Below are 18,725 nucleotides of genomic sequence, written 5' to 3'. Positions count from 1 at the left end.
TGGGCCAAATGGCCTCCTTCTGTGCTGGAACCATTCTATGAAGTCCCACCCCGCCTCCAACTCATTGGCTGACACAGTAGTGTCAATAGATACTCTACATTTAACATTGAATACACATTATACAGGGAGGGAGAATGGGAGCCTTGAGGCCAATCCACACTCAAACCCCGCGCCTCTCAGTAACTCACCTGGCGGTTTGGACAAGTCCCACCTACTGCGCATGTGACGTCCTTCGTTAAATCCGTTATTAAACACGTCATCGACAACGAACTGAACCCCCTCCGTCACAAGTTTCATATGAAACATACTGAAATAAAGAGGCTTCTAACGGGGGACCGCCTCAATAACGATAAATTACATGTTATTAAGGTTAATGATAACCCCACCCCCCAACCTCGAGCAGCACCGCCTCTCCGCGCACTGATTGGTTGGCAAGCCACAGCGCTCGGCGCCGTGCTTCACCATTCATTGGTTCGTTGACACGTCAATCATTTGTCTCGCTAACTTCCGGCTTGTGGAGGGGAATAAACAGAACCTTATTTTTAAAAACTAGGCTTGTAACCAATGGAAATAGTTCTGGAGTGTACCTATCTACAATTATTTTTTAAAATTATTGTAGCATACGCACAGACACACAGACATACATATACATATAATTAATATGTTTTCCTAAAAAAAATCCAGAAAATGATCCCACCCCCTTCCTCTGATTGGTGAGAACCAAACTTTGGCGAGCATTGATTGGAGAAAGCAGACGTCAATCACCCGGTATTTCCGGTTTTGTTTGTGGGGGGATGGGAGAGCGGAGATTAGGTCTCTGGCTCTGGGTTCGGCTCAATGATGAGGAACGGAGGGAAGGGGGGAGGAGGATAACCGGCAGCGCAATGGCGGCGGTTGTTTATTAAAAAAACAGCAGCTTCTTTCCTTTCTATCCCCGTGCAGACACACAATTGATTTGAGAGGAGGAGGAGGAGGAGGGAAAAAAACCCCACCGAAGCGGTGATGGAGAGCGAGCGGATGCGGAGCGGCCGGGCGTTGCTGAACGGGGTGGTGAATGGTTACCATGGCGGCGCCAGCGGCAGCTGTGAGCTGCAGGAAGAAAAAGAGGAGGAGAAGGTGGTGGAGGAGGGAGGAGGAGGAGGGAAGAAGACTGCGGGCCCGCAGCGGCCGCAATGCCACCGCCAGCAACAGGAGTCGGAGGCCGAAAAGCGCAGGGCCGGCTGTTCGGAGAGGAACCGACCGCCTGTGAGCAAAGATCCCGTCCCGACTACCAGCAGGCTGCAGCAGCGCCGGGAATCGGCCAAAAAGAACAGGCCCCGTAAGTCGTACGTACATTACATTAGATCTGTCTGTCCCACCGTCAAGGAGACATGGAAATCTGGGCAGCAGTTTGTCTTTACTTGAACACAACGAATAACCGATGCATTTATAATAAAAAACAAAATCGGTGCTTTAAAAGGTGCACTTTACCATTTTATATATATTTATACTTAAGGGCTTACCGTTATGTAGTACTAATCATTGATCAATGTCACTCGCTATATTGCAAGTCATTAAGCTTAAATTGTCAATTATTATTTATAAATTGATCCTTCAAGTTCTGTGACGTTTTTAAGCCACACAGCAATCAAAACAAAACATCGGCGGCAATTACAATCGTGGGGTCGGTAAAATGAATGTAGTAACCGAATTTGAGGATGGTGGATATGAGCTGCTCAGGCTCTTTTTGCTGTTTGACATAATTTGAACCGCTTGATTGCATTAGTTGCCATGTAATTCACTGAGGGCTGTCAATTATCTTTCATGTGTGAAGTGGGAAAACTGCCCCGCTGGGGAACGTGGGGCAGCTCTTGACTTGTCCTGCTGTATACGTTCACGTTGAACGTAAGTAGCACCTTATATTCCCAATAAAATTTTGTGGCAATCTTTTATAGTTTGAATGAAAGTGCCAACTCTCAATCTATTTGCAAGGTAGTGGCTGAAGCACTGCAAGCCTCCAAGTACCCATATTATTATTTAACACATGTATTGATCCTAAATGGGAGGTGAGAAGAAATTTCTCATTCAGGAGATTATGGGGCATGGAATGCTATGACACTGGTTGAGACAGTGGTCACTGCATTTTAAATAAGAAATAGGAGCAGGAGTAGGCCATACGGCCCCTCGAGCCTGCTCTGCCATTCATTGGGATCATGGCTGATCTTCTACTTCAAATCCACTTTCCCGCCATATCCCTTGATTCTCTTAGTGTCCAAAAATCTATCACTCTCAGTTTTGAATATAGTTAATGACTGAGCATCCACCGCCCTTTGGGGTAGAGAATTCAAAAGATTCACAACCCTCTGAGTAAAGACATTTTTCCTCATGGTCCTAAATGTCTGACCCCTAACATTTACCTGAGGAAGGAGGAAGTCTCCGAAAGCTTGTGAATTTAAAATAAAATTGCTGGACTATAACTTGGTGTTGTAAAATTGTTTACCCTTATCTTGAGACTACGACCCATAGTTCGAGACGCTCCAGCCCAGGGAAACAGCCTGTCAGCATCTACCCTGTTGAGTAGCTCTTCAGAATAATCAACCTTTCTGTCGGGGAAAGGAAGTGACTGCTTAGAACTGGGTGGGAAGAGAAAACTTGTTGACTTGTTTGGATTTTGACGGCATGGGGAAGAGATTGAGTTGCTTGATTGGGAGGTGAGAGATAATATCTTGGTCCCTGCTAATGTCTATTAGTATTTTTTTAAACACTTGACAGAATTTGAGAGAATTGGAGCCAAAAAACTTTTTTTCAAAATTATTTGGGGGTGGGGGAGAAAGGAACAGAATTAATTGCTTTGTTTTCACTGTCTCCTGCTTCTGCTCAGTAATTGTTTTGGCAGGTAGTTCTAGTAACTCTGGCTACATGAGCATGGTTTCCTGTTTTTTTTTTGTCTTTTATGTAAAATTTGGTATGTAAGTTTTTCAATCTTTTATGAAGAGGAATTCATGTGTGAAACAAAGTCCATTGGTACAAAATTAACGTGAAAAGCCAAATATTTCTTTGTAATTGGTTGAGTCATGCCTCCATAATTGGGAGGTGAGCTTCCATTTATTTTAATGCTGGGGGAAAAAAAATTACCATTCATTAAATACAGGAGCAAGTTCCTGCAATTTGACATATTTCAGTATTTTGAAGCTTATGTAGTGTTTGAAAACCTGATCAGTTCTATTTCTGTTCAAAGAATGAAAATTTGTGGTCCATACCGGCTGCTGCATTTGTGTAACCCCATATTTATGGGGTAACATTCCATGTGCTAAATAAGCATTGCTGTTTTCCTCTAAACAGGAGTTCTGCATGATGTGAGAAGCGTTCTTTACTTGCATCAAATACAATTATCTAGAATGATCCATGCAGAAACAGAGCTCTGATGTAAATGCCACTACTCAATATGTAGCTATTTCTGGCTTGAAATATCTTATTTTTTGTGTTTTAAGGAGAAATCTGCATTGCACCCAAGTTTCTCTTTTTTTTCTCTCTTTTTCCCTTAAGCAGATTGTGCTACATTGTTACTTTGCCATTACTAACTGTTCTTATGACCATCCTGACATTGCTGAAGCAGTAGTAGATTTCAGGAGAATATTATGGTCCAATTGGAATGTTAATATGTATGGAGGGAAAATCCATTCACTTTTATGATCTGCAATTTCAAGGGTGCTCAAGGCACTGCATTGAAAGCCAAGATCTTAATGTCCAGATAGCTTCCTGTGTCACACGCTGAGCAGGTTTAGCAGAAGATGATTAGGAAGTCAATGTGTGTTTGCAGGGCTGGTGCAGGAGGAAATTGTTCATATTTTTGGAGCATTTGAGGGTGTTCTGGAACAAGGGGCAGCCTTCACCTGAACAGAAACGGCACCACATTCTTGCACAAACGAGGAATACAACAGTCGGGGGAGGATTTAGACTAATAAATAGATGTGGTGAAGTCCAGACTTGAGACGAGAGGGAGAGAGCAGGATTAATGTGTTGTAACAGAAGCAGAAATAAATGAGGACATATTACCAGAGGAGGAGATAAAAATACAGGGCAGTGGGATTAATTTTGGAATGTGCTAGCATAGACACAATGGGCTGAATGACCTTTTTCTGTGCTGCAAACTTAAATTATAGAAGGGGCAAGGGATAGATCCTTTTTTAAAAAACAAAACAAAAGAATGAGCTAACAACTACAAATTTTTGGAATATCATTGAACATAATGCATTTGAATGCACAAAGCATTTAAAACAAAATTTGAGTTAGAATTAATAACAGCAGAGGGATATGATGATGTAGCTATAATCATAGAAATCATAGGTTACAGCACAGAAGGAGGCCATTCAGCCCATCGAGTCCGCACTGGCTCTATGCAAGAGCAATCCAGCCAATCCCACTCCCCCGCCTTATCCCCGTAGCCCTGCAGATTTTTTCCTTTCAAGTACTTATCCATTTCCCTTTTTGAAGGCCATGATTGAATCTGCCTCCACCACCCCATCAGGCAGTGCATTCCCGATCACAGCCACTCGCTGTGTTTATATTTTAAAAAAGTTTTTTCTCATGTCACCTTTGGTTTGTTTGCCAATCACCTTAAATCTATGTCGTCTGGTTCTTGACCCTTCCGCCAATGGGAACAGTTTCTGTCTATCTCCCTTCCTGATTTTGAGTACCTCTTTCAAATCTCCTCGCAACAGTCTCTGCTCCAAGGAGAACACCACCAGCTATCTATGTAACTAAAGCCCCTTATCCCTGGAATCATTCCCGTAAATCTCTTCTGCACCCTGTCTAAGGCCTTCACATCTTTCCTAAAGTGTGGTGCCCAGAACTGGACACAATTCTCCAGTTGTGGCTGAACCAGTGTTTTATAAAGGTTCATCATGTACTCTATGCCTCTATGTACTCTATGCCAGGATCCCGTAGGCTTTTTTTTAACCGCTTTCTCAACCTGCTCTGCCACCTTCAACGATTTGTGCACATGTGCCCCCAAATCTCCCTGTTCCTGTAACCCTTTGAGTTTTGCCTGCTAGTTTATATTGCCTCTCCTCGTTTTTCCTACCGAAATGATCACTTCGCATTTTTCTGTGTTTAAATTTCATCTGCCACGTGTCCGCCCATGCCACCAGCCTGTCTATATCCTCTTGAAGTCTATCACTACCCTCCTCACTGTTTACTACCCTTCCAAGTTTTGTCATCTGCAAATTTTGAAATTGTGTCCTGTACACCCAAGTCCAAGTCATTAATATATAGCAAGAAAAGCAATGGTCCCAGCACCGACCCCTGGGGAACACCACTGTACACCTCCCTCCAGTCCGAAAAACAACCGTTCACCACTGCTCTCTGTTTCCTGCCCCTTAGCCAATTCTGTATCCATGTTGCTACTGCCTCCTTTATTCCATGGGCTGCAATCTTGATGATGAGCCCACCGTGCGGCATTTTATCAAACTCCTTTTGAAAGTCCATATACACCACATTAACTGCATGGCCCTCATCTACCCTCTCTATTACCTCATCAAAAAACTCTTATCAGGTTGATTAAACACAATTTGCCTTTAACAAATCCGTACTGGCTTTCCCAAATCAATCAATTTTGCCTGATAATGTATAGTGCTTTAAATCATGCTTTTGTCATATTGATAGTTTGAGCTGCTTTTGCGATGTCATGACATTTTTAGATGTCTTATCCTATCTCTATACTGAATGATTACCCATTGGGATTTTCAAATTCTTGTTAAAAGCAGTAATAGTTGAACTAAAAAAATTAGTCCTGCACAGAAGGGACAATATTCCCTTCTGGACACAGAGTTAACGTTTGAGTTCTGATAATAAAGGTCTTCGACCTGAAATGTTAACTGTTTCTTTTTCCACTGACTTGCTGAGCTTCTCCAGCATTTTCTGTATTTATTTCAGATTTCCAGCATTTGCAGTATTTTCCTTTGATTTACACGTTAATAATACCGCACAGTAACTTCAAACAATTAATAAAGTACATTCTTGCATGTTTTCAGATACTTGGGACGAATTGCTGAGAGTACAGACTCTGTCTTTTCTGTAGATATCCACCAATTTGAAATTGTAACCTCTTTTAACAGCATTTTAACAACATTCTTTGCTTTCAGACTGACAGCTAATGGCTTACTGTCCAATGCAAATTACATTAGATATAAGAATGTTGTTCCAAATGTGCATTTTAATATTGATTTGTAATTGAATATCAACCTTTGTTCTTCGGTGTGATTTTATTCATGTGTAGAATTTTAATGTGACGTGCCTGAGGATATTTGGGCTTGGAATAAGTTTGCATTTTATAAATATCAGTTTGGATTATATTCCATTATTTTGGATTTGTTAACTTTACATTTCCTGCCATTGTTTAGTTCTTCATTATATTGAAAATGTGTCGAGTCCAATTGGTTCACCTCAAATACCCTAAATCTGTTCTCCATCACTGAATCGATTTCTGTCAGCATATTTCACACTTTTTTATTTTAATAAGATTTTATGTCCTGATAAGCCAACTTGTCACAGCAGCCCATTGAAAATGATTGCTTTAAGTTGGATGTTCTTCAATTCATAAATTGTCACCATTTTCATACTATTTCCTTTACCTAGTTGTTTTATAACGATTCTGCTACATCTGCATTCTTGCATGAAACCTTGGGATTAACCCGCAATAATATGTCTGTCAGAAGGGCTTGCAATATTACATGCAAATAGGAAATTATTATTCTCCTGTATTGATTTACATTTATAATTTTTTTCTCCATTGGTATCAGTTGTCTGTAAACAGAAAATGTTACCGTTTTAAGAGGGAATCTTCTATTGGATATGTGGTAGATTTCTGCATTTTTTTTGAAAATAGCTAATTTTAAAAAACTTTTTATTGCTTTCAGTTTCTTTGTCAACAATTACCTGTGCTTCCTATTAATTGAGCACAATGTCGCAAGGAGGGTTGAACACACACACCAGAAACAGGCCAATCAGCCTAGGTGCCTGATAAAACAATGGAGAAAGAATAGACACTGAAATAGGAGGGGGAAAAATGGGGTTGGGATGAGAAGGGTTTGCCTCATTATCTCCTTTTCGCCATGCACTATTAACCTTGGCCTTTTACTTGCTGTACTCCGTATTAAGAATGCTTTGATAGTCCAGATAACAGCATTCAAGCTGTAAGGATAGTGTTGACCAAACCACTGCAATAGCCCACCACAGAAGTTTTTGATATCGGCAAGAACCGCAGCCCAAATTTTCTGTTTGAGGTTTTCATGGGCACAACTAGCCATTTTTCCAACATGTCTGCAAAGTAAATTGGAACTGATCATTCAAAAAAAAGTTGAATGATCCAATAATTTGAATTGAACAAGTTGGAATTTAGTGCTTTGAAGATTTGAAAAACCAGATAATTTAAATGAAGTGACTTTAAATTAAGACTGTCCTTGGTACCCACAGATACAATTCTTTAGAAAGCTTCAAGAAGTCTTAGCATTTACAAGCCATTTGAGACATAGCCCCAAAGACTTGCACTAACTAAACATTTGATTTTTTAAAAAATTCTACAAGCTCATGTCTCTCACCAATACAAACATGGTACTTTTGTCAACTTGATTTATGAAATTGGCTTAAGCTGCATGTTTTACTTTCAGCCATTCACAAACAGGCTTATTATAATTAAGATGTGGAGATGCCGGTGATGGACTGGGGTTGACAATTGTAAACAATTTTACAACACCAAGTTATAGTCCAGCAATTTTATTTTAAATTCACAAGCTTTCGGAGACTTCCTCCTTCCTCAGGTAAATGTTTCAGGAGCTCCTTGAAGCCTACGCATTTATACATATAGAACAATACATGGTGTTTACAGACTGCCCCTGCAACTGCCCGTTGCCAAGGCAATCACCGTGTTCAGACAGAGAGGTGTCACCTGCAGAACCCCCGAATACACATTCAACAAAAAAAAACAGGGAAAAAAAACAGGGAAAAAAAACAGGGAAAAAAAACAGGGAAAAAAAACAGGGAAAAAAAACAGAGAGAGGCAGAAACATCCGGAAGGCAGAGAGAGCCAGCAAATGACCCATTATATTAAAAACAGATAACATTTGTTCGCTGGTGGGGTAACGTGTAGCGTGACATGAACCCAAGATCCCGGTTGAGGCCGTCCTCATGGGTGCGGAACTTGGCTATCAATTTCTGCTCGACGATTTTGCGTTGTCGTGTGTCTCGAAGGCCGCCTTGGAGTACGCTTACCCGAAGGTCGGTGGATGAATGTCCATGACTGCTGAAGTGTTCCCCGACTGGGAGGGAACCCTCCTGTTTGGCGATTGTTGCGCGGTGTCCGTTCATCCGTTGTCGCAGCGTCTGCATGGTCTCGCCAATGACCATGCTCTGGGGCATCCTTTCCTGCAACGTATGAGGTAGACAACGTTGGCCGAGTCACAGGAGTATGAACCATGCACCTGGTGGGTGGTGTCCTCTCGTGTGATGGTGGTATCTGTGTCGATGATCTGGCATGTCTTGCAGAGGTTACCGTGGCAGGGTTGTGTGGCGTCGTGGACGCTGTTCTCTTGAAAGCTAGGTAATTTGCTGCGAACGATGGTCTGTTTGAGGTTGGGTGGCTGTTTAAAGGCGAGTAGTGGAGGTGTGGGGATGGCCATAGCGAGGTGTTTGTCCTCATTGATGACATGTTGAAGGCTGCGGAGAACATGGCGTAGTTTCTCCGCTCCGGGGAAGTACTGGACGACAAAGGGTACTCTGTTGGTTGCGTCCCGTGTTAGCCCTGCAAATTTTTTCCTTTCAAGCACTTATCCAGTTCCCTTTTCAATCTGCCTCCACCACCCCCTCGGGCAGTGCATTCCAGATCCTAATCACTCGCTGTGTAAATATTTTTTCTCATGTCACCTATGGCCATCCCCACACCTCCACTACTCGCCTTTAAACAGCCACCCAACCTCAAACAGACCATCGTTCGCAGCAAATTACCTAGCTTTCAAGAGAACAGCGTCCACGACGCCACACAACCCTGCCACGGTAACCTCTGCAAGACATGCCAGATCATCGAGAGGACACCACCCACCAGGTGCATGGTTCATACTCCTGTGACTCGGCCAACGTTGTCTACCTCATACGTTGCAGGAAAGGATGCCCCAGAGCATGGTCATTGGCGAGACCATGCAGACGCTGCGACAACGGATGAACGGACACCGCGCAACAATCGCCAAACAGGAGGGTTCCCTCCCAGTCGGGGAACACTTCAGCAGTCATGGACATTCATCCACCGACCTTCGGGTAAGCGTACTCCAAGGCGGCCTTCGAGACACACGACAACGCAAAATCGTCGAGCAGAAATTGATAGCCAAGTTCCGCACCCATGAGGACGGCCTCAACCGGGATCTTGGGTTCATGTCACGCTACACGTTACCCCACCAGCGAACAAATGTTATCTGTTTTTAATATAATGGGTCATTTGCTGGCTCTCTCTGCCTTCCGGATGTTTCTGCCTCTCTCTGTTTTTTTTCTCTTTTTTTTCCCTGTTTGTTTTTTTGTTGAATGTGTATTCGGGGGTTCTGCAGGTGACACCTCTCTGTCTGAACACGGTGATTGCCTTGGCAACGGGCAGTTGCAGGGGCAGTCTGTAAACACCATGTATTGTTCTATATGTATAAATGCGTAGGCTTCAAGGAGCTCCTGAAACATTTACCTGAGGAAGGAGGAAGTCTCCGAAAGCTTGTGAATTTAAAATAAAATTGCTGGACTATAACTTGGTGTTGTAAAATTGTTTACAATTGTCAACCCCAGTCCATCACCGGCATCTCTGCATCATGACAGTCAGCTAAGGAAGATTCACAGAATAAGTTCAATTGTTGATAGGCCCCGGGTGCAACTTTTTTTTTCACTTCCCCAAACAAGATAACTTGATTACAAATAGCTGATAACCACGTTTGTTTTTAAGCAGAGAAAGCAGACTATTGAAAACTGTCTGGAAGTTACACATGGAAGTTACAAGACGGAAACAGGCCACTCGCCCAACCAGTCTGTGTCTGTTTACCTTCCACTCGAGCAAATAGATCTAATCATGTTTACCCACCCTGTTCCCATATCCCCTTTAACCCCTTTTCCTTGTTGCTGAGCCAAATAGTAGGACTGAGTTGGATTACTGTATTAATTTGATATTCTCCTCTTAAGGATTCTTGCATTTATTTTAACTTTTTACTTCTCCTAGCCTTTCCCTGGTTTGGCATGGACATTGGTGGGACTTTGGTAAAACTGGTTTATTTTGAGCCAAAGGACATTACTGCTGAGGAAGAGCAAGAGGAAGTGGAAAACCTGAGAAGTATACGGAAATATTTGACCTCCAATGTGGCTTATGGATCCACAGGCATCCGTGATGTGCATCTTGAACTCCAGGATTTAACTATTTGTGGGCGCAAAGGCAATTTGCACTTCATAAGGTTTCCTACTCAGAACATGCCAGCATTTATTCAGATGGGCAAAGCCAAACACTTTTCAAGTCTGCATACGACGCTCTGTGCTACTGGAGGTGGGGCATACAAATTTGAGCCAGACTTGCGCACAGTATGTATATTTTAATTCTGCTTTTCTCTATTCAGAATTTGGGATTGCAGTGCCATGGGCAGTAATCTATTAAATTATTTTCAACTCCTGAGCTTCGGGACTGGCATGATCAGTCAGTTTAGAATTGAGTTGTTCATTCACAATCCATCCATGTCAGGGGAGAGAGTTTCTGCCTCAAGGATCCATTGTGGTAATGTGTGCTTTCGCCTTGTGGGTTGAAGGATAATGTTTTAACATTCATGGGGTTTGTTAGCACTGAGGGGAATTCAGGAGGACTGGTGGGAGGAGGGGGTTTTGGAGCATAGGTTTTGGCAGGGGTTGGGGGGGGTGTGTGAAATAGTCTGGAAATAATGAGGGTTGCTGGAATCTGGTAGTATTGGCAGAGGAATAGGGTCTAACAATATTGGGGGGTGGAGCTCGGGAGGATGTGACCAAAACCATCAGTGTCCAAAACCCCATTGTGTTCCTTGCTGTTGGCCTCCTTTCCTGAACTATCCATATCCCTTGGATACTGCCACTGCCACTTTCCTCAACGTCAGCCAGTTCCTGTCTTTATGTTCCAGCCGTAAACATTTAGGTATAAATTTTCTTAAAATTAATGGGCTGAAAATTGCACGCTGGGGTTGCACAATTTCCTGTAACTCCCAGTGTGCACCAGAAGCATAGAATTGGAAAAATTAGTGCACTAGTCGTAAGTTTACTGATTTATGCAGTCTTTAATAAACATCAATTTCCTTCAACAAAAATAACCTCACTCAACTTGTTTGTCATTTCCATTTTTTTTACATACATACACTTGTCTCATAATGGTTCAGAAGAGGTTTGCAGCTGAATATTTTAATAGCAATAAATGGCAGTCTCTTTAAAAACTAGCCCACCAAAGAAGGTTTTGACATCAGCTTTGACACTTTGATTTTCTTTTTGAACCATCAGCAAATAAATCACAATCATAGGTGTTGCCCATTGTTAATAAATATAAATACATAGTGAACTTGCCTGAAATAAAAGTTTGACAATTTAATCTCTTTTTTTCAAAGAATAGTTGGGCAAATTAGTCCATAATTGAGTCCCCCGGATGATCTTTCTGGACATTTATATGTGTACAGGGAAAAAAAACTCGACAAAAGCTGATCAAAATCCATTAACGTAGTGACTTGAGTGACAATTACATAGAAATTATAACATGGAAACGGGCTTTTCAGTCCAACCAGTCCAGGCTGGTGTTTATCCTTTAAACAAGCAGTAGTCCTAATCCCATGTGTTTGCCCTGTTCCTTTATCCCCCTTTCCTTCAACCACTTATCTAGCCTATTTTTTATTCGTTCATGGGATGTGGGTGTCGCTGGCAATGCCAGCATTGATTGCCCATCCCTAATTGCCCTTGAGAAGGTGGTGGTGAGCCGCCGCCTTGAACCGCTGCAGTCCATATGGTGAAGGTTCTCCTGCAGTGCTGTTAAGTAGGGTGTTCCAGGATTTTGACCCAGTGATGATGAAGGAACAGCGATATATTTCCAAGTCGGGATGGTGTGTGACTTGGAGGGGAACGTGCAGGTGGTGGTGGTCCCATGTGCCTGTTGCTTTGTCCTTCTAGGTGGTAGAGGTCACGTGTTTGGGAGGTGCTGTCGAGGAAGCCTTGGCGAGTTGCTGCAATGCATCCTGTGGATGGTGCACACTGCAGCCACGGTGATGAAGGGAGTGAATGTTTAGGGTGGTGGATGGGGTGCCAATCAAGCGGGCTGCTTTGTCCTGGATGGTGTCGAGCTTCTTGTGTTGTTGGAGGTGCACTCATCCAAGCAAGTGGAGAGTATTCCATCACACTCCTGACTTGTGCCTTGTAGATGGTGGAAAGGCTTTGGGGAGTCAGGAGGTGAGTCACTCGCTGCAGAATACCCATCCTCTGACCTGCTCTTGTAGCCACAGTATTTATGTGGCTGGTCCAGGTAAGTTTCTGGTCAGTGATGACCCCCAGGGTCACAGTTGATTGTGGGGGATTCGACGATGGTATGCCGTTGAATGTCAAGGGGAGGTGGTCATTGCCTGGCACTTGTCTGGTGCGACTGTTACTTGACACTTATGAGCCCAAGCCTGAATTTTGTCCAGGTCTTGTTGCATGTGGGCATGGACTGCTTCATTATCTGAGGAGTTGCAAATGGAACTGAACACTCTGCAATCATCAGCGAACATCCCCATTTCTGACCTTATGATGGAGGGAAGGTTGTTGATGAAGCAGTTGAAGATAGTTGGGCCTAGGACAGAGCCCTGAGGAACTCCTGGGGCTGTGATGATGGGCCTCCAACAACCACTACCATCTTCCTTTGTGCTAAGTATGATTCCCGCCACTGGAGAGTTTTTTCCCCTGATTCCCATTGACTTCAATTTTACTAGGGCTCCTTGGTGCCACACTCGGTCAAATGCTGCCTTGATGTCAAGGGCAGTCACTCTCCCCTCACTTGGAATTCAGCTCTTTTGTCCATGTTTGGACCAAGGCTGTAATGAGGTCTGGAGCCGAGTGGTCCTGGCGGAACCCAAACTGAGCGTTGGTGAACAGGTTATTGGTTAGTAAGTGCCCCTTGATAGCACTGTTGGCGACACCTTCCATCACTTTGCTAATGATTGAGTGTACACTGATGGGGCGGTAATTGGCCGGATTGGATTTGTCCTGCTTTTTATGGACAGGACATACCTGGGCAATTTTCCACATTGTTGGGTGTATGCCAGTGTTGTAGCTGTACTGGAACAGTTTGGGTGGAGGCACAGCTAGTTCTGGAGCACAAGTCTTCAGCACTACAGCTGGGATGTTGTCGGGGCCCATAGCCTTTGTTGTATCCAGTGCGCTCAGCCGTTTCTTGATATCACGTGGAATGAATCAAATTGGCTGAAGACTGGCTTCTGTGATGGGATAGCGGGGGGAGGCCGAGATGGATTATCTACTTGGCACTTCTGGCTGAAGATGGTTGCAAATGCTTCAGCCTTGTCTTTTGCACTCACGTGCTGGACTCTGCCATCATTGAGGAAGGGGATGTTTACAGAGCCTCCTCCTCCCGTTAGTTGTTTAATTGTCCACCACCACTCACGACTGGATGTGGCAGGACTGCAGAGCTTTGATCTGATCCGTTGGTTGTGGAATTGCTTAGCTCTGTCTATAGCATGTTGCTTCTGCTGTTTGGCATGCATGTAGTCCTGTGTTGTCGCTTCACCTGGTTGGCACCTCATTTTTAGGTACGCCTAGTATTGCTCCTGGCCTGTTCTTCTACACTTCTCGTTGAACCAGGGTTAATCCCCTATCTTGTTGGTAATGGTAGAGTGAGGTATATGCCAGGCTATGAGGTTACGGATTGTGGTGGAATACAAATCTGCTGCTGATGGCCTACAGCGCCTCATGGATGCCCAGGCTGTTGCTTGACTAGTCTGTGGGACAGTTCTCCCAATTTTGGCTCAAGTCCCCAGATGTTAGTGAGGAGGACTTTGTAGGGTCGACTGGGCTTGGTGTGCCTAGTGGTCCGATGCCAGGTGGTCTTCATGCCTCTGCCAAACTGTGTCTGCATAAAGTTGATTTTGAAAATTATTTAGCTGATAGATTACTTGCAATATTTTATCACCACTAATGTCAGTTTGGGCATACTGTTGTTTTACATCATGTATTAGCATGTTGGATAAATTTGCATGTTGAATATACTTTACTGGTTGTTTTAATTCTAAAAAGTCATGTACCAGTGGCACAATCCAGTAGAATCACTAACTATCAATTTCTGATTTGATGATCACAGTTCTTCTATCCACTGTTCAGTAGAATTAGTGCAAAAAGCAGAATCACCAAAAAAGCATTGTTTGATAGGTTTGTAAGTGACAATTTATGGTTATTTTTAGCTCGAGTAGAAATTTAGTAGGGAGGAAAAAAGGTTTGGCTGCCCTGGAGTATTTGTAGATAATTACGGACGAAATTCTGGCATCTGCTGAAATGAATACTCTGTAAAAGCAAAGTGATTTTTCAACTACTCAAATTGTCCTCTGCAGTTAGCTGATCTGTTCCGCAGTAATGGTGGAACTAGAATGAAGTGTACATTGTAGGTTTGACAAGCTGGTACTTGTCCTTGAGGTAGCCTCGGAGCAGTTGATGGTTGTACTGGGACAGGCAGGTGAGATTGTGGCCAAATCATGTGACCATATTCACATACCTTTTTTGAGATGCGTGCAGTGATCTAATATTTGAATGTCCTTCTATTCCTGCAATTTTTCGTGGGAAATTTTGCTGTAAGGATGTTCTTTTAGAGACTCTTTCTGTTCCAATGGCATTAATGCCAGCATGTTTGATCATTATTGATGCTTTTTTGCATGATGGGATTTACATAGTCATAGTTCTTTTGGATGTCTGGGTTAGAACTTCCATTATGGGAGGGAAAGAAAGCTAATATAGGAAAGTCTCATGCTTTAACCGAGTCTAAAGTTGAGGAAAAATTGGAGGACGGGGTGAAGATGGATTTTTTTTTTGACATGCTTATAGGCAAATAATAGTACTTAACCTGGTTTTGTGTAACTTTTTTGTAGATTGTTAATCTGCAGCTTCGAAAGCTGGATGAACTTGACTGCCTTATCCATGGAATGATGTATATTGATTCGATAGGTTTCAATGGATGTGCAGAGTGCTACTATTTTGAGCACCCAACAGATCCAGAAAGGTGTCAGAAGATGGCATGTGCTTTGGATAATCCATATCCACTGCTGCTGGTTAATATTGGATCAGGAGTCAGTATTCTCGCTGTTTACTCAAAGGATAATTACAAGCGGGTAACTGGTACCAGGTAAGCGAGCAAACAAACACAAATATCTTTTTGAAATGCTTTAAAGAATTACATAGAACAAGACTGACTCTTTACCCTTAACAATATTTGCCAGTTTTCTTGGGCAACTTGGAGTGTCTCTCGTCTATTGGATGGAGAAAATAGGTTTCTTCTTTGTTTAATATTTTGCTGTTCTGTTTAATACATTGTCTTCCATGCATTAAATCCAATTAATATGCCTCGATTATTTTCACAAAGTTGGTGAGCCTTCGGCTGTTTTATTCACTTTGAGCTGCTTTATTACTTGCCTCCTTTCCATTTTACGCTCCCCACTGATCATATTGGTCAGAGTAAAAATAAAAGCTTTCAGTAAGAAGTTATTGTGCTGTAGTTTTTCTTTGGGCACCTGTTTGTGTTTTAAAAAGCATCACAAGTAGGACTAGTTTGAGATGGACCGGTTGATTGTATTCTGCATGATCAGTCCTCCAATAGGGCTTCCTAGTGCTGCTTAACAAGAGTTTATTGTCAATTACACAATCCTTTGTTAAAGTAGCTAACCCCACAGTGATGTAAAAAGGCCAATTTACTATCAAGAAAATAAAGCCAAAATGCTAAGTAATTAGTACTGTTTGGCAGCTCATTGAGGTGGAGGACCACAATGCACTTGGCAACATCGTATGTTCCTGTGTTATGACCCATCTCAACAAAAACCGTAAGATTGCCAGCTAGAGCTGTTAGTTGCATCTTCTCGAGTCATGACTTGATACTTGAGGTTACAGTTAATGCTTACTCAAATGGTAGGAAGTTGATTGAATCCAACGTAAAGTTGTAAATTGGATGGTTACTAGATTACTTCAAAACTCAAGAAAAGTGGAAGATGGGAAAAGGCTATGTGGCCTACCAGCTGATTCCTCCAGTATCCGAACACACTCATTGCAGTACCCAGCTGTAATGTTTTTTACCTCCACTACCCTGCCTGCTAGACTATTTCTAACACTTATCACCTTCCAAGTAAAGAAGTTCTCCCTAATAACTGTCTTTAAACATTTTTTCATTAATTGAAACTTGTATCTGTTCCTGGCTTAATTTTAAGTAATATACAGGATTAACGTATGCATTTATTTCAACATATAATTGAATTCTTCTGCTTAATTAGACATGAAGAAAAGTCTGAACTGCGTTTATCCTTGTAGAAACTTCAGTTTTGGCTGAAAACCAGTACAAACATATGAAACCTTACTTGGAAGGTTACAATATAATTCATGGCACTGCTTTTCATGGCTTGCACACCACTATTTCTTAACAGTGGAACTGTTTTAAATCTCAATTGCAGAAAGTCAGTACAACATATGTAAAGTTTGCAAATCAGCGTGTCCCAGGAAAGATGGATTCCAGCATCTCATTTATCCTGGCTCCACTTGAATGCTCCTGTCTTGTGACCTCAAATTACTTTTAAAAATGTGTCACGATGATAATACATTCCACTAGTCTTCTGCCCTAACCACCATGGTGGCATGGCTCATTACTAGCTCTCAGCCACTTCACTTGTTTGAGCACCTTAACCTCCTCCACCTCTGCCTTTAAAAGTATTTGTGTCAAGCCTCACAATGATTTCCTCGCTGAAATCATCATCTCTTAGCATTTGGACCAATCAACAGCTCTCCTTCCCCCTCCTCCCCTAACTTGTCTGCTTTCACTGCATATCAGCTTCCCCACACACGCACGACCCAGCCATCAGGCAGGACTTCGCCACCTCCACCTTGTATCAGTTCCTAGTCTCCATCATTCACATCTCCCTGCCCATCTCAAACCTCACACTGCCCCTTGAATTAAAAACCTACCCACCACGTTGTCTTGCTTGTTTTTTTCCTCCTTTTAGCCCTCCACCCACCAAGACTCAGCTGAGAACCTGCTCAACAGTCTCTTGGTTCTGCCGTCAACCTGCTCATCCATCTCCAAGCATCTCAAACTCATCCATGCTATCCTCTGCTTAAGATCCTACCTCTGCAGCCTCAAGTCTTGAGGGCCACAGCCCCGTATGAACCTAGTGTGTAATTGGCTCAGTTGTGCAGTGCCAGATCTGGCTCGACCATCCCACTCCATGGCCAATTTTTCTACTGCTGCAGAATCTTCCTGGACAATAAGGACATTTCCAGATACTTTAACAACAAACTACCAACTTTTGGCTTCCTGCCTCTGCCCCCTCAATTCCCTTCGTACAGCAAGCAGGAGCCTTCACAAATTTCAACTCATCCAAAACTCTTACCACCTTCATCCTGTCCCAATTGCAAATCTCCACTGCCTTCCCATCCCCCAACGTATCATTTTAAAAACCTTCATCCTCTTTACCAACCCCTCTGCTTGCTTGGCCTTGCCCTTGTCTACCCCTGCAGCCTTTTCCATCCTGTATCCCAGCCCATCTCCTCTACCTCTAACCTTCTGTGCACCTTCCACTCCAACAATGGTGACAATCTTCAGCCATCTCAGCCCTACTCTCTGGGCCTCCTTCCCTAGGCTCCCCTGCCTTTCTGCCTCTGGACCTGTCTCTTTAAAAATGTCATTTTAACCATGCTTTTGTCATTTCTCCTAACTCTTCCACTATTGTTTGGCATCCTTTTATGAAGTGTCTTGGACTATTCAAGATGCTATATAAATGCAAGTTGTTAATTTCGTACTTTCTGCAATAGTTTACTATCATCTCTGGGGGAGGGTTTAAACTCATTTGGCAGGGGAGTGGGCAACAGGCTGTAGCATTAGAAAGGAGACACAAGGTGTACAAAGGATTGGGAGAGACAGATATCACTAGAGTAAGAAATAGTACAGTATTAGGTGAGATCAGACCTGAGAGAATACGAGAAGGTCGAAGATAGGTTTAGAGTGCATGTGTGTAAACGCACTAAGGTTGGTGAGCTGCAGGTGCAAATAGCCACATAGGAATATGACCTGGTTCAACTAAGGGGAGAATTGGGTACTAAATATTCCTGGATACAAGATGTTTAGGAAAAATAGGGAAGGAAGAAAAGGAGTCAGGGTGGCAGTATTGATTAAGGAGAATATTGCAGTGCTGAAGAGGGGATGTCCTTGAGGGGTCAAAGAATCTATTTGGTTAGAGTTAAGAATCAAGAGGTGCCATTACACTACTGAGTGTATTCTATAGGCCACCAACTAGTGGGAAGGATAGAGGAGCAAATTTGTAGGGAAATTAGAGAGGTACAAGAACTATACTGTACTGATAAGGGACTTCAACTATCTTAATATAGACTGGGATAGTATTAGAGTAAAGGGAAAAGAGGGGGAGGAATTTCTGAAGTGTGTTTAGGAGAACTTTCTTGATCAGTATGTTTCTGGCCTAACGAGGAAGGAGACATTGCTGGAT

The 18,725-nt window shown here is 42.8% G+C and overlaps 1 protein-coding gene across 1 annotated transcript in view; it reads left to right on the top strand.

Annotated features, from left to right (window-relative positions):
• Positions 1–806: 806 nt before the first annotated feature.
• The window catches only part of LOC137320251 (pantothenate kinase 3-like), a 36,531-nt gene continuing 18,612 nt past the window's right edge, over positions 807–18,725 (top strand). The window contains exons 1-3 of the mRNA XM_067982024.1: positions 807–1,318; positions 10,220–10,572; positions 15,117–15,370. Coding sequence (XP_067838125.1) covers positions 1,003–1,318; positions 10,220–10,572; positions 15,117–15,370 — 923 coding nt within the window. The 5' untranslated portion in view covers positions 807–1,002. The remainder of the gene's footprint in view (positions 1,319–10,219; positions 10,573–15,116; positions 15,371–18,725) is intronic.

This window comes from Heptranchias perlo, chromosome 1, assembly GCF_035084215.1.
Source record: "Heptranchias perlo isolate sHepPer1 chromosome 1, sHepPer1.hap1, whole genome shotgun sequence".
NCBI classification, from domain to species: Eukaryota; Metazoa; Chordata; class Chondrichthyes; order Hexanchiformes; family Hexanchidae; genus Heptranchias; species Heptranchias perlo.
Note: the sequence above shows the minus strand (reverse complement) of the source record. Positions and strands in the feature narration are given on the sequence as shown.